This window comes from Sceloporus undulatus, chromosome 2 (assembly GCF_019175285.1).
Source record: "Sceloporus undulatus isolate JIND9_A2432 ecotype Alabama chromosome 2, SceUnd_v1.1, whole genome shotgun sequence".
NCBI lineage: Eukaryota > Metazoa > Chordata > Lepidosauria > Squamata > Phrynosomatidae > Sceloporus > Sceloporus undulatus.
In genome coordinates, this window is record NC_056523.1 from 313,432,878 (window position 1) to 313,450,148 (window position 17,271).

Genomic DNA, 17,271 nt, shown 5'->3' on the forward strand with positions numbered 1-17,271 from the left:
TACCTTTTTAATAGTTTTTGTCTGCACCAGGGCAAGTTCACGGTTTTCGTCTGTTGCATACAATGAAAGTTTCACATACGGATCACTACAAAAGAAAAACTTGCCATTAACATTACACATATTTAGACAGCACTTGGTTTAGAGATCCTATCCCACCCTAGCTAGCTGTACATCAATTAGTCCAGCTAACACATGTTACCAAACTATGCATAAACCAGGCATAATTGAAAAATATCCGCACCAAAAGCTAGATTGCCATAGTTTAGCAGCTAGGCTGAAATACTGTATCAGAAACACTCTTGAATTCTAAGGAAATAATTAACATTTTCATAGATGTTTGTAGTTCTAATTTATAAATGTTTTGAAGGAGCAAAAGCAGGATGACAAAGCTGTGGCTCTCCAGATGACTGTTAGGCTACAGCTCCCATCACCCCAAGCACTAGCTCCACTGGATGGGGATGATGGGAGTTCCTGGGTAACATCTGGAGAGACACAGGTTCCCTACCCCTGATATAAATGGGTAAAGATAATACTTTGAGCTGTAAACCTAAACATATTTTTATTTGGAAAGAGGTACCACAGAACAAAGTAGGAATTAAATATGAGCAAACATGCATAGGATTGTGCTGTTCGGATCTCAAACAGATTGGCAATAACATATCAGCACTATTTGCACACCATCAACACTTTATAAACAGCAGAAAGTTTGCCAAGCATATTCATTTTCTCTTGAATAAGTAGACCACCTGTTGCTTGGCCCCAAAGGATAAAACTTACAAATTAATGTAACTGAAATAGTAAGCTACCCTCTAGTGGCTATACTTAATGGTACAAAAACATAAAAAGTGGCTATCCTTCATTCGATAAGCTGTTTTCCACACTGCTGAAAGAGGGAATCCACCCCCAATGAAACAAGTTCACCAAGTGGATATTTAACAGCCAACACAGATCTAATACTATTGAGACAAAAAATGTTCTGGATAGGTCCTGGAATTATAAACCCATACCAAAACTAAGATCATGGGCTAAATCCAACATCAGTCCTAAGAAGAATCTGTTGCTAATTCCTGCCAAGTAGCTTTGACTTATGACAATGGTATGAATGTGAGACCTCCAATATCCCTGATAATCAATTGTCCTGCTCTGGTCTTGCAAACTCAGGGCATTGGCTTCCTTGACAGAGTCTATCCACCTGTAATGTGCATTTCCACATCTCCAGCTGCCTTCCATTTCATCAAGCGTTACTGTCTTCTCTAATGCATCATGTTATTTCACAATATGTACAAAGTACAACAACCACAATTTAGTCATTTTGGCCTCTAGTAAAGGTTCAGGTGTGAATAGCTCTCAGATCCATTTATTTTTCTTTGTGCTATTCCATCGTATCACATGGCACTACATTTCAAATGAGGTCTATTCTAGTTGAGGACTAGCATTGGATTTAGCCCCAATTACTATAACTTTAGAAGGGTAAAGGGGGCGGGGGGGGGGGGGATTCCACCATGATTTTGAGTGATTAAATTCAGAATTTTCATTTCACTATCACCAAGGGGAGAATAATGAATTTTTTTTAATAATCCAAACTCACAAGTGACAAATAATATAAATTCCTCAACATCTCAATAAAGAAAATACAAACAGGAATATAAAAACTGATTTGATATGATTCAAATGATCTCCATATAATCTCCCCACTATACAGTATTGCCCTCTCCAGTACAAATGAAAAGTGTTATGCGGTTACCTCAAAACCAGCAATGACAACAGGTTCTCACCTGTCTGAATTGCTCACTTTTCTCATACTCTCCCCATTTTTGAAACCAGAAGTAGGTGGCTCCTGGAGGGGAGCATTTCATAGTGTCAGTCCCCTTTTCCTTCAAACCCACAAAGAATTGGAGGGTGCAGAACTTTTTTTGGTCATAAGATAAATAAAAACCACCAAACCACTCAGGCGGTGTTACTGGACATTTCACCATGTTGTGCTTGTTCCTTGTCTCCCACTTTATTTACTATAGGCCTTTTTTTCAAACAAGGAATGAAAGGAAGAAACACGACTGTTTTAAACTTCAATCAACCCTTTCAACACAAGCTTTTCAAAACCAGTACGCATAATTCTGAAAGAGTTTGCTGGAAGTTTATATCCCACCTTCCCTTCTCCATAGGATTTAAAAGAGTTTGATCTATTTGTTTATTTAGTTAATTTATAACCTGGCTTTATCTTGTTATGGGACCCAACACGGGTTACAATAATTTTAGAACAAAGTTCAGCTAAAATCTTATTCTAGAAAAACTTAAAAGCAGTTAAACAAACAATTTTATTAAAAAGAGCCACCCAATAAGATTTCCTCTTCTCTACAACCATTAAAGTTACAGAAACCCTCTCCAGTTTTCACACTGACAACCTTAATCTGCATAAAACTTTTACCAGTTTGCAGCAGCTATGGTGACATCTTCTTTGTTCCTGGAAAACTATTCTCCAGGAAAACTGATATTGATCTAGAGTCACAGAAGTTGGAAGAGACCGCAAGGGCCATCCAGTCCAACCCCCTGCCATGCAGAAAATCCCAATCAAAGCATATCTGACAGATGGTCATCCAGCCTCTGTTTAAAAACCTCCAAGGAAGGAGACTCCACTACACTCCGAGGGAGTTTGTTCCACTGTCTAACAGCCCTTACTCTCAGAAGGTTCCTCCTAATGTTGAGCTGGAATCTCTTTTCCTGGAGCTTACATCCATTGCTCTGAGTCCTAGTTTCTGGAGCAGCAGAAGACAAGCTTGCTCCCTCCTCAATATAACATCCCTTCAAATATTTAAACAGGGCTAACATATCACCTCTTAACCTTCTTTTTTCCAGGCTCCCTAAGTCATTCCTCATAGGACATGGTTTCCAGACCCTTCACCATTTTAGTCACCCTCCTTTGGACACGTTCCCTTTTCTCAATGTCCTTTTTGAATTGTGGTGCCCAGAACTAGACACAATATTCCAGGTAGGGCCTGACCAAAGCAGAATAGAGCGGCACTATTACTTCTCTTGATCTAGACACTATACTTTTATTGATGCAGCCTAAAATTGCATTGGCCTTTTTAGCTGCCACATTACACTGTTGACTCATGTTTGACTTGTGGTCTACTTGGATTCCTAGATCCCTTTCACACGTAGTTTCAATCAGCCAGGTGTTCCCCATCCTATAGTTGTGCATTTTATTTTTCTGCCCTAACTGCAGTGCCTTACATTTCTCAGTTGAATTTCATTTTGTTAGTTTTGGCCCAGCTTTCTAGTCTATTCAGGTCATTTTGAATTTTGATCCTGTCCTCTGGGGTATTAGCTATTCCTCCTAATTCTGTCCTCCAAGTCATTGATGAAGATGTTGAATAGAACTGGGCCCAGGACAGAGCCCTGTGGGATCCCACTGGTCACTTCTCTCCAGGATGAAAAGGAGCCATTGTTGAGTATCCTTTGGCTTCGGCCGGTCAACCAGTTACAAATCCATGTAACAGTTACTTTGTCTAGCCCACATTTTACAAGCTTGTTTGCAAGTATGTCATGGGAAACCTTGTCAAAGGCCTTACTGAAATCAAGATATACTATATCCACAGCATTCCCTTCATCTACCAAGCTGATAATTTTATCAAAGAAAGAGATCAGATTTGTCTGGCATGACTTCTTTCTCTGAAACCCATGTTGACTTTTTGTGATTACGGCATTGCCTTCTAGATGTTCACAGACTCTCTGTTTAATGATCTGCTCCAGAATCTTTCCTAGTACTGATGTCAGACTAACTGGACGATAATTGTTGGAATCCTCTTTTTTCTCCTTTTTGAAGATGGGGACAACGTTTGCCCTCCGCCAGTCTGCTGGGATCTCTCCTGTTTTCCAGGAGTTCTCAAAGATTATTGCCAGTCGCTCCGATATTACATTTGCCAGTTCTTTTAATACCCTTGGATGGAGTTCATCTAGTCCTGGAGACTTAAATCCATAGATTAACAAGATATTCCTGTATTCATCAGATTTAGTGACAATAGCGAGGAATCAAAGGCATTCTTTTTCTTTGGACATATACCTAATTTTAATACAGGTTGGCTCTCTCTTATCTGCAATGCTTGGGAACAGAGGTATTTTGAATTTAGGGTTTTTATTTTATTTTATTCTGGAATATTAGCCTATACATAATGAGATATCTTGGAGAGGGGACCCAAGTGTAAATATGTAATATATTTATGTTTCATATACATTTTATATATTTAGCCTGAAGTTAATTTTATACTTTTTAAAAAAAAATTGTACATGAAAGAAAATTTGTGTATGCTTAACCATGTCAATATCTTAGCCACCCATGTTAACAATTTATTTTGGAGGACTTCAGAATTCAGAATTCTGAAAAAAAGAGACTTATTCTTTACAATGGTGTGTGTCTGTGTGCACCTGTTGGATTAAAAAACACACAACTCATGTGTTGTTTATATTTTGGTACAACACTGTGTACTACTGTTAACCATATGAATTATTAGTTTTGCATAGTGGGTGGGGAAACCCTAAGGGAGGGGTTGCACTCATTAGTTCAGTTTGGAGAGAAAGAAAGAGACCTGGAGGGGAGAAAAGCTTGTTTGCAAAGGTTAAGAATTATATCACATAATTCAAAGTGAATTTGATAATGTGGTTTTGATATATGGCTTTAGAAGGAAATGAAAACCCCTTGTAGTGAAATTTGTATTATGTACTTTTAGCTATTGTATATTTTATTTAGATCTCTGAGGATGACTGCAATAACTGCTGAGTAGCAAGATTTCTGTATGCAAGCCCTGCACTGGTGCTTATAGGGAGCAAGAAATTTTGGGAGACTCTCTCTGTGCTGGATTTAGGATTAAATATACATTGTAGGTGGTTTTTATGATCATGAAAAGGTTTGTACACAGCTACAAATTGTTTAAATTTTTGTAACTGTTTGTAATATTCATCTGCAAGTGGCCTCAGAGACCCCAAGGAAGTGGCATGTTAGCACAAATTTTATCCTGCCCTATTAAATTCTCTTCCCATTTGATACAAGATTTTTGCAGTAACATCCACTGTTTCCCCTCCTAACAGAACCTGTACTTTGGCTTGTATATTATATAGATCAGTATTTAGTGGCAATGGCCAGAATAATCTATCACTTTGTGTACATGATGAGCATCAGCACTCCCTAGCTGGTGTCCTGATGCATAACAAGACCAACATGCATCACTTTGCTGGCTTCCTCATGTAGTAAAGTAACACTGGCCTTTTACTGGATACAAATGTTAACAGAACTGCTTAGTACTGATACCCCCAATCACAAGTCCACTTACAATGATGTAAGTCCCCTACAGGATTCCAGCAAATATTTTTGGTATGCATTTCTCAGTAGTAACGTAATATGTTGTTATTATGTGCCTACAAATCATAGCCAACTTATAGCAACCCTAAAGTTCAGCTATCATACGTTTTTGGACTGGTTGGCCCATGTGGTCTATGATTCTATGGTCTGATACAAATGGTGCAGAAGCGCCATCCTCGGGCCAAAACTAGGGCTGGGGAGCACGCAGCAACCACATGCTCACCAGCCCTAGTTCGTATGGATGACGCCATTTTGAAGATGCACCATCTATACACAGCGCAGGACAATGGCGTCATGCACACGCCACTTCCACACAGACCAGCGCGTGCATGACATCACTGTGCTGCTGGAGGATGCTTGCGGCACCCTATCTGCAGCACAGAAAGGAGGTCAGAAATGGAGCTCCTTTTGGGTGCGCACTTCATTCCCGCAGCAACTAGATTGCTGCGGGAATGAAGCCAGGGAGAAAGGGGTCGGGCGGCCCCTTTCACCCATGGCTGCGCCTGTCGGGGGTATCCGGGGGCATGCAGGCCCAAGGACACTCCTTTTCTAGGCCATGGGGAAGCGGAAAGGAGTGGCAGAGACCCGCCCCTTTCGGGCCGTCTCTATTGGCCCTATGTTTCTAGGGCTGAGAGCAGTTATGTACACTCAAGTTGATCCCTTCAATGACTTCACTTGGACTGAAGTCCACATAAATAATGCAATGACTTGACGTGACTCTTGACTTGTATTTACCAACTTTATATTACATTCAAGTCTACTCAGCAGCCGGTGTTTGCTGCAAATAGAAGTATAGACTGCATCCTTCTAAAAGTTTTGTTTTCCACCCTAGGAGTAGCAGCAGAGAAGACTTGCCTCTTGTTTCTCGGAAGGAAAAATTGAAGTAGAAGGATAATCTCTCCCACAGTAGTGTTCAAGGCTCCTCCAATATGCAGCAGAGACAGGCTGCTGAGAAGACCTCAAGAAGTCCATTGCCCAACACATTTTTTGTCCTTTTCCCCTTTGAGAAGCAAACGTGCCCTGAACTCTCTGCTGCTACTCATACAGGGGGGAAATCTTTAGAAGGAGCCAGCCTATCCTCCTACTCCTGTCCTTCAATGTTGTGCACATATTCTGGATTTTCTAGTTATTGAAACTCCAAACATATACCCAAACACATCACATTTTTTTTTATTAAAGATGGCTCCCAGACTTGAGACTTGATTTGAAAGTATCTTGCAAAGATTTGAGACTCGACTTGAGACTTGAAGGTAGAGACCTGAAACTTTAATTGAGACTTGGAGTAAAAGACTTCTGGCTGAGAGTGTGTGACTCACAAAAAAGTCATCCAGTGTGTTTCTGTACCTGAGCAAGGAACTGAACTGTAATCTCCAGCCATAGTCCAATGCTCAAATCACTACATCACTCTACCTCTCAACGTAATGTACAAGTCCTTTTTATTATTTTGATATCCAGGATATAATATATCTTCTGAAACTCTTCTGTTTCTAGTAGCTGAGCTTCAAAAGATAAAGCTCATCTACTACAAATAAAAGAAGAAAAACAGAATACTATTATTCACTCTCTTATGATTTTTAATGATTTTAATACTCCTGGCTTTTACTTCCTTTTAGTGTCATTACTTCCTCAAATGTCAGCATGATCTTCTTGTACCTGTTGTCATTCTCACCTAGTTTGAAGATAATTTTGATGGGAAGGTAAGTAATTTAGATGAAACCCTTCATCCAGATTTTCCTTGAATCTCTGCATCCCTCCTACAGATGTCTCCACAACCCAGTTGCCTCAGTTCAAAAACAGCTTAAAGGGAACACTGAATTTACTCTTGATCTTATTTTATCTGCTATGTTCTTATTTTACCTAAGGAAGGTTGTCAAAAATGTAAATGCTATCTTCTCACTGTGTCTAGATTAAGATCTGCAACATCGGAATCGGTATTCTCCTGTCCAGGATAGAAATATATACAACTTCCTAAGGATGCCTGACATGACTCCTGAATGCAATTTCAGTACACACTGAACCAATCCTGATACAGTTTCAATACCCATGGAACACTATATAACTATGGTCTAATCTGCACTACAGAAATAATGCTGTTTGACACTACTTTAACTTCCATGGCTCAGTGCTATGGAATGCTGGGATTTGTAGTTTGTTTGACACTAGAGCTCTCTTGACAGAAAAGGCTAAATATCTCAGAAATCTACGAATCCCAGAATTCCATAGCATTGAACCACAGCAGTTACAGCAATATCAAATTGCATTATTTCTGCAGTGCAAATTAGACCTTGTGTCTAACTCCTTCAGCATTCTGCTAGAAATGTGACCAGATACCCTCTTTTCTGTCTCTCTGGGACCCTTTGTTACCTTATCATTCTATTTCCTACATAAGTTAATTTTTCAAATGTAAATGCATTCCCCTGTACTTCAATTTCGTATCCAAAAAGTACCTTATATTTTTGATAAAATATTCATGTCTGGTCTCAGTGAACAATCTCTAATTTCTACCAACCATTCTTTGATTTCAGAACTTGATCTTCTGATGGGACCTGAATTTTCTTCCAGAATATTTACCTTTACAGTTATAATATTCAGATTAGTTTCCCAGTATTTCACCTCCTTCAATTTCTTATCTAATTCTTCAAAATAGAAGAGATGCAGTTTCTAGGCTAGTAAAACCAAATAACTGTTTCGTTACTGAAGAAATACAAAAATAAATAAATAAAAACTAAAAAGTGACAGCTTTAAACAACAATTTAATCTGACCAGTGACAATTAGCCATTTTAGGCCTAAGAGAAACCTTTTTTTCAAATCATGAAGTGACCCCAAGTCACTTTTGATTTACTTCTGGATCTTGGGTCAAGAGAGAAATTTTAAAAGGGTCATTTTGTACAACCATCTCATTTTCTTGCAACCATTTTCTTGCATCCAAATCTTCCTCTAAAGAGTAATTCACAAATGGGAACTTGGTAAATCAATACTTATCTAACTCCTGCAGGCTGAATGGGTAGACAGGACTCAATCTGATTTAGACTTATGAGTATATTGGCAAATGGATTTGTTTATTTTGCTCTTTCCTACCCTACACTTCTGTACTTTTCTATTGCAGACATTTTCAGTGTAAAGCTAATTAGTCATTCCTTTCCACTTTATTTATATAAGCTTAAACTATTAAGACATTACTAACATACAAGTCTTTTCTAATGGTTACATAACTTTTGACTGTGTGATTGAATCCTCTCCTGCAGTGACTGCCAATGCAATCCCAATCCCAGACACACTTAAATATCACTAATAAGGGAAGATGAAGCTGCAAAGGTACTCATCTCGTCAAACATTTGGTGAAGGACTGGCTACTTAATGACTAGTTGTAGTTCTCAACCTTTGGCTCTCAAGATCTTTCTGTGGACTTCATTTTTCATAATCATGACCACTGGCCTTGTTTGCTGAGGTTTCTGGGAGTTGAAATCCAAAACGCATATGAGAACCAAAGTCTGAGAACCTGAGCTAGTAACAGCCAGCTAAATTTCTCCTGCTGCTGTCTCTTCTCCAACTCTAGTTTATTAGACTTTAATGTGTGTATTTTAATAAACTCTCAATGCATGTCAAAAAAGCAGCACATGTCTCTAAAACATGTGTTATGAACTGTACTTCCTAAGTGCACTCAGCTTTGTCCAGAACTAGGTCTCCAAATCTGACCAAGAAAGCAACCGGATGCAGGTTATTTTTTAATAGTCTTTACTACACATTTCTGCCTTTATAATAGTGAAGAATTATTGCTCAATCTACTGAAGACAACACCTAGGCTGATTAATCTGATTCATCTGACAGTCCTCCCCTACCAAGAGCGCTCCAAATGTGTTGAGCTACCTGGTCATATACTGGCCATGTACAAAAGAACAGAAGAATTCCTCTTAAATGTGCAAAAGAAAAGAGACATTCTTCAGATCCGAGAGACATCCCTGCTGAGAAGGCAGAGGGTACCTTGCAGCAGGAAATTCACAATAACTCTGCTTATACCTCTTATGAACAATCATCAAAGGTAGGTCACAGTATCCATATTTCCATATTAATGGTGTCTGGAGGTGGGAGCCAAGAATGAATGTAATTTGCTTAAACCTATTCAGTTGCTTGAAACCATCCACTGCACAGGGACCTGCAGAGTTCAGGAAAAGACTTTTAAGTCATTACATCATACTTTGCAACTGAAACTGAAATTGGGTATAATTTGTGTATTTTACCTTTTACAGCACCTAGATTTATCTCCAGATGTGTCAATTCAGTGGCTTTTTCAGAGACAATGTGTTCTGCCCAGCCTTGCACCAGACAGATACATGCTACATTTCAAAGCAATCTTTGTTTCTAACAAAGGAGAAAAATGTTTACTTCAGTTCTTTGCTTTTGTGTCTCAATTGCCTCATGGCCAGCAAGTCATATTATGATTATTGTTATTATTATTAAGCTTTATTTATAAAGTGCTAAATTTATACAGCACTTTATACCTGTATCAAACCCCCCTCCACCACCATTTTAAACTTAGCTTTAACACAGCAAAAAAAGGATGCAGCTCTGTAACCTTTCATCATCATATTTCTTCCCCCCAAATAACTTGTAACGTCCATGCTTGCTGAAGAATGCCATGAGCTCCAAAAGCTTGCATAATGTATTTTTTCCCTTGCATAATGTATTTTGGCTGGCCTAATACAAGTATCACCACAATGTGTTTACTATCTGCTCTATGCAATAGTTTGAGTACACCTGCTTTCTGTTTGTGCCCATGGCATCAGAGATTGCAGTACTGATTTGTTGTCAGCAGGTGCTCTGGTCTCAGTTTGGAGGCTATATTTTTTTAAAAAATGTTTTAAGTGCTTTTTTAAAAATATGATTACAGGGGGGAATGGGGAAAACACATAAGATATGAATATGGCTAGGCACATATATTAATATAAGCTGCCCATGTTTTCAAAACCACATTTTCTTGAACTTCATATTGATAAAATACACATTCATATATAGCTAAACCAATAAGGTCTTCTGATCATTGATTAATATGTTATATCTTTCCAGACTTAGAGTATCTGCCTTTAGCAACAAGACACACTGGATTCAACTACACTGACCATCAGTTAAATTCCATATCACTAGGATATAATCCCATGAGAACCATCCAGAACCAAAACAGGTTTCTCTTTCTGCATAGAGGTGGCCAAAATGTAGAGCAGAGATTTGGACACAGAACTGAATGTGTATGAAGTCTTCAAAGCTTGGAGCTCTTTCCCAAGAACTAGTCTTCCCAATTGCCTATGACTGTAATTATGCCTACCATCTGCCAGACCTGAGTTTAACAACCAACCCTGATTTCCCAGTGAGCATACTGATCTGCAAGATCTGCATTAGTCCAATTACCCCATCAGTATAAACTGAGCCACCACTTTTTTCAACAATAATTATCACTTACATAGAAGATTTTCACACCGGCGCTTACCATGAGTTAAGTGCCAGTAAAGTGCCGGTAAAACATCCCTGAAGTGCAAGGATGTTTCCAGCAGCCAGTAACTTGACCAGCAACATGACTGGCATCTGACTGGCTGATAAGGGCTCCACTCTCAGAAAGCAAATTCATTCATGGTCACCGCATTAGTTTGTCATAAATCATCTATCCAACAAAACACCTCAGGCTCTCTCACTCTACACAATTATAGTGTTATGATTCCACTATAACTACCATAGAAGCCGATAACATCCTGAGACATGAAATGTTGTTGTTGTGTACCATAAAGTCATTTCTGGCTGACGGTGATCCTAAGGCAATCCTATCATGAGGTCTTCTGAAGATGAGAATGGATGATTTGCCCAAGGTCACCCAGTGGGTTTCCATGGCCAAGCAGGGAATCAGACCCTGGTCTCCAGAGTTACAGTCCAGCACTCAAACTACAATACTATGCTGGCTCTAGAACGTGGTATTTAAAATTCCCAGCCAAAGTAAGCAAGTGTCTCACCAACCTACAAACCTCAGGATTCCACATGTTGCCACCATGGCAGTTGTGGTGGAATCACGGTCCTGTAATTGTGTACTGTGAAAGGTCCTCTAGATTCTCTTCTACCCAATGGATTTCTCACAAGTGCATAGCTGACTACAGCATGCTCAACATGGGGATGCCTTTGAAGGGTATTTGGAAACTTCAACTGGTCCAAAAAGCTGTAGCCACACTGCTAACTAGGATTGTCTAACATGGAACACACAGCTCCTTTGTTGCAACTGTTTTACTGGCTGTTCCAGGCACAATTCAAAGTTTTTTGTGAGTTTTTTGGACTATGAGGCTATGTTCTAGAAGAGTTTTTTTTTGCTGAGATTTTGCCAGCAGCTGTGCATGCTAGCATGGAAAAGAGTGGGGTATATATACTGTTGGTTGAGAGGAAGCAATTTACATGTTAATCTGTGTATTCTTTTGTTGAATGGCAAGGCCTCAGGGTGTCTTCCATGCCAGCATTCTCTGAAGATGCCAGCCACAGGTGCTGTTGAAACAACAACGAAAAAACTCTTCTAGAACACAGCCTCATAGCCTGAAAAAAACCCCAAAAAACTATCGATGCCGGCCATGAAAGCCTTTGACTTCACCATTAAAAGCGCTGCTTTTGACCTATAAAGTCCTATATAGCTCAGGTCCAGGTTATTTGAAGGACTGTATCTTCCATTCAGAAACAGCTCATGCTTTGAGATCTGCTGGGGAGGCCCATCTCTCTGTCCCACCATCCTCACAAGTAAATCTGGTGGTAACATGGGAGAGGGCCTTCTCAGGGGATGCCCCCAGGCACTGGAACTCCCTTCCTAGAGCCTATTTCTATTTTCAGACAAGTACTGTAAAGACTTTTCTTTTTATACAGGTTTTTGATGATTGGCTATATGCATCCCATACCAGCAAATATATTGTATCTTGCTAATTGTTGTGCTGGGGTGTATGGGTGTGTTTTAATCTGGTTTTAATGTTTTGATTGTTTAATCTCATTTTAACTCACATATCGTGTGGATTTTAACCATATATATATATATATATATATATATATATATAGTTGTAAGCCACATTGATTCCCAAACTGGGAGAAAGGCAGGAAAGGAGGAGGAGGAGGAGGTTGTTGTCAGTGTTATCTTGTAGAGTGAAAGATGCTTCTTCCTTTACTCCAAGATGCACCAGATATAGTTTCCTAGTTTTACTTTCTCTCACACGCAGTTATCTAGAAGCCTCTACTATATATCTACAGAGACACCCCTTCCTTCCTTCCTTCCTTCCTTCCTCCCTCCCTCCCTTCCTCCCTCCCTCACATTATTAGAGGATTCAGGATGGTGCTACCTCCTTTTCCACCCCTGCTTCCTTCTCCCTCTTTCCCTATAGCATACCCTTAGACTGTCCCAATTTGGCAGGGATTAATTCTCTGTAATCTAATTTTTCAGCTGCTTTTAAAATGTCCCAGTTCCTCTCTTCTGCTCCCACTTTGCCCCTTTTGATTTTTTGACTCTTCTCATCTTCCTGTTGTCCTTTTACCCCAGGAAAGAGCCACATTCTTTGAAGGCTTCTTTAAATGATCCTCTGATCTTTTCAAATTTACTCTGCATTTTCTGAACAGAAAAATAAATCTGCAAATAAATATTTTCTGTGCATAAAGTGCTGTTTCCTAAACAGATAATTATTTTTCCTGTACAGAGAAAAAATGTGAATTTTGCACAGAATAAGTCCTGAACTGTGAAAATTCTTGTCAGCCCAGGAATCTCATCATTAGGTTTTCCTGATACTTGTGAAACACATTTTAAAAACCATTTCTGAAATATTTTCAAATATTGTTCCCATTCCTAATATGTCCCCATTCAATTCCCTCTTACTTTGACATCATTTGGTGACTGTGTGTTTTTAAGATGTAGCACACATACCTTGAGTAATTTGCTAGAAAGGAAGTATCTAAATATAATAAATATGCAACTTAATAAATAAATAGATCTGTTCCTCTATCTGTGAGACCAGAAGAGATGGAACGGAGTTCTTCTGGTTGTGGCCAGGAGTCTTGCATGTGGCCTTTAGATTAATCTTGTATACACACTACATAGGTATAGCACTTTGATACCACTGCCATGGTGCCATCCTATGGAATCCTGAGATTTCTAATCTTGTGATGCCGAGTGAGAATTCTCTGCTAGAGAACTCTAGTGCTGTAGTTGAGAGGAATGGACTAGAACTATTTAGTCAAGATTTCTGTGTACCTCACCAAACTACAAAGCCAAGACTGTATAGGAAGAAGCCACTTGAAATTAAAGTGGTATCAATGTTCATTCAATAACTGTGCATTGCGGCCACACTCCCTGACTCAATCCTCTCCTCAGGGACTAAGTCACTGAATCCATAGGACATCCATAAGACTTAACTAACTTGAATCTGTCTGATTTTAGGAGCTCAGTCACACTGCAGCCCACTAAGGTATTAATTCTTAGAAATGTGATTTGCGTGATGAGATGTCTTCTCCTCCTCCCGTGACCCTGAGCATTCTTAAAGGCCCAAATTATTTGTTGCAAGCTGGCATTTTAGGAAAAAAGGGAGAGAGATGGAACATTTGGACTCTTTTTCTGGGTCACAGTCTCTAAAATAGAAAATGTGGAGGTGGCAATGTTAAGAATGTAGATATATAACTCCACGGCATAACAGAGGTCACCCATACTGGCTTCTCCCAGTGCAGGAACATTTCACACTGGGACCAATTAGGAGTGAAACATGCTCCTTAGGCTGGTTTTAAGGACTCACTTTGAACTGGACGCCACAAACCTCCTCATACTTACATAAACCAGAACACTAGTTCTGCAGCTGTAAACAGGAAGGTCAAATCCTGACTTTGCTTCTTTAGTGAGTAAGTCTACGCTAGCTACAACACCTAGCAAAGAATCTTTAGGGCAATAATAGAAAGCTCAATGACAACATCAGCTGTGATATAGCAGTAAAACAAAGAAGAACAGTAAATTCAATTAAAAAAAAAACAGAAATATCTGTAAGGTATTTTTTTTTTATGGCAGAGCTGAGTAACACTTTTATTAGGATAAACCAAAACACCACAAGTACGTGTGACCTTTTGTGTTCTCCAGAACTCTTCATTAGGCTTAGGGTTACAACAAATTTCAGTATTAATAATTAATAATTATGAGAGTTGGCATGGTACAGATGTTGGAGCATTGGGCTATGACTCTGGAGACCAGGGTTCAAATCCCTGCTCGGCCATGGAAACCTTGGGCAAGTGACATAGTCTCAGCCTCAGAAAATCCCATTATAGGTTCACCTTAGGTTCATCATTAGTTGGAAATGATTTGAAGGCACACAGCAACAACAAATTATTAGACAGTGGCCAAAATAAGGACATTTTAGGAAATGGTAAACAGGCAGCCATGGTTTTGAACACAGTGTGGTGCTCTGATTATTCCATCCCAACATGGAACTGGAAAAGGCATACAAGGTCAATTAAAAAATAACTACAGGATCCCTTAAGGAAGCCTTCAAAAGAATGTGTCTCTTTCCAATTTACAAGTAAGGGACAGAAGGAATGACCAGCCAGGAAGGAGAGGAGATTCAAAACTGAGCCTGGTAAAATTCTCAGTAATCCCTCTCAGGGCACCAGAATTCAGTGTCACCCAAAGTCATGACTAGCAGTAGCCTTCAGGACAAAAAGCAAAATTCTTATTTATGTAACACCTAAATCAAATTATGGAAATTATTCCCACAAAATGTGATGCATCTTAATAATTTATTTATTTGTTTGTTCGTTTTTAATAGGATTTTATTCCCAGGGAGGATAGGCCCTATCCATTGCTAAAATGGAACCTTTCCATTTGAAGATACCATAAGAATAATCTCACAATGTTCAGCAGATGATGAGATGACAACATAAGGCAGCTATCCTCGCATATTGGGTGTGTGGTGGCTACACCTCAGTGTAAGTGGTTGTTGGAAACATGTTGTTAAAGAATTTCTTACAAGATTAAATTAGAACAGGTGGAAAAGGTACATACCCATGTTGTGGATCTTCTTCCCCCAACCTTTGCATTACTGATGTAAATTCCAGAATGATGCAACACACTGGATTTCAATCCATTCCCTGCTTGCAGAGACTGTCATTGGCCTAAATTATTTACAAGCCTATTTCATACATTTTTGTAAATGTCCTGCTCCTAGCATAGATGTACTAAGAAAAGCATTGTCGTGATAATTAGAAACAAATGCTTGTTTTCCTATTAGGGTCTTAGCAGCAGGCCTGTGGTAAAGGTAGAAACAAGGCAAGTGAAAAAGGAAAAAAACAAAAAACAAAAGACAAATTCTCCATCAGGAGGAAAGCAATCACAAACAATTCTTTTGTTCTTACCTTCTTCCTCACACTCTGCAGGCAGACAGTGGAATTACTTTGGATCCTGGAAACATAAAGCTGCACTGCTCTTCCATTGAGATCCAAAACGATTCCCTGTATCTATATATTTTCCCCTCGGTTTTTCCCACCCTTTAGGATCTCAAGGACAAAGGCACACCTCTGCCACCCTCTTAGAAATCTTGCAAGGCTCTCTCACGCTGCTAAGCTGGAATTCAAGGAGCTGCAAGCTATAATGATGACTCACAGGGAAGACAGCTATGCCTGTCTGTGTGAAAAGGAGCTCGAATACAACACACGCCCCTCTCCACCTAGGCTCTCCCATCTGATGTGATTATTTTAAACCAGGTTGTTGTCCCCAACCTGGCACCCTGCGGGGTACTGAATGACAACTCCCATCATTCCAATCAGCTGGAGATGATAGTTTAACTCTGGGAGCATGCCAGGTTGGGGAGGAGGCTGAGTCAAGATATCTGCCACATCACAAAGACTGTTCATGAAATCTTGTCCACATCAGAAAGTGTAGATAACAGTGCAAGGGAGTCAAGCCTCAGCTATTTGGCTACAGATTTATCAGTGTTGAAATCTTTCACTTATGTTTCTGAAGAGCGAGTGTGGTGCAAGGTGTGTTTGTGAGGTAGGGAAAGGCCTGGGTTCAAGATCTCCATTCAGCCACGAGTGACCTTGGGCCAGAAACCCCACCCACCCACTCCACACTTTTTCCGCATATGTTGTTGTTGTGTGTTTCCAAGTCATTTTTTACTTACGGGGACCATAAGGCGAACCTATAATGGGGTTTACTTGGCAAGACAGGGGTTTGCCATGGTCACCATGGTCACCATCTGAAGCTGAGAGTGTGTGTCTTGCCCAAGGTCACCCAGTGGATTTATTTGGCTTAGCTGGGATTTGAACCCTGGTCTCCCAGAGTCCAAGTCCAACATTCAAACCACTACACCATGCTGGTCCTATATGATCTCTCATCATAGCCTACCTTAAAGGTGGTAGTTTTTCCAAGAACGGAATAGGTCAAAGGATAACGATGCATGCCACTCCAGCCTCTTTGGTGAAAGAAGGTGGAAAATATAACTAACATACAAAATAGTCCTATAAGGTAGAGTGAACAGCATTATCCTTATACTGCTAATATGGGAGAAGGGACTGACGCTGAGAGAATGATTTGTCTTAGTTCATTTGTTGGCCATATTTGTACATTATTTTAAGTTTGAAATCCTGGCTTATTAAACCACAGTGCAAGTGAGCAGCAAGCTTGTGCACACATCCATTTAGTCATGTTTCACCCTTCTCAGGTAAACTAACCAGGAAAAGTAGTTTTGCATTACATCCAAACCCAGGATTGTGGTTTATTGTAAACAAATAAGATAGGAACTGTAAACCAGATTTAAACCAGGGCTTGTTCTTAATTTTAAAAGCTGATGCAATAAACTATCATGCCAAATACAGGTGTAGCGAGAAGTACAGTGCTCCCTCGGGTTACGAAATTAATTCGTTCCGCGGCTAATTTCGTAACCCG

The 17,271-nt window shown here is 39.6% G+C and overlaps 1 protein-coding gene across 5 annotated transcripts in view; it reads right to left on the reverse strand.

Moving 5' to 3' along the window:
- Positions 1-17,271, reverse strand: part of NEDD4L (NEDD4 like E3 ubiquitin protein ligase) — a 406,323-nt gene that overhangs the window by 230,128 nt on the left and 158,924 nt on the right. For all 5 annotated transcript variants that reach the window (XM_042448263.1, XM_042448262.1, XM_042448261.1 and 2 more), the window contains one exon: positions 4-85. In XM_042448263.1, the coding sequence (XP_042304197.1) occupies positions 4-85 (82 nt within the window). The remainder of the gene's footprint in view (positions 1-3; positions 86-17,271) is intronic.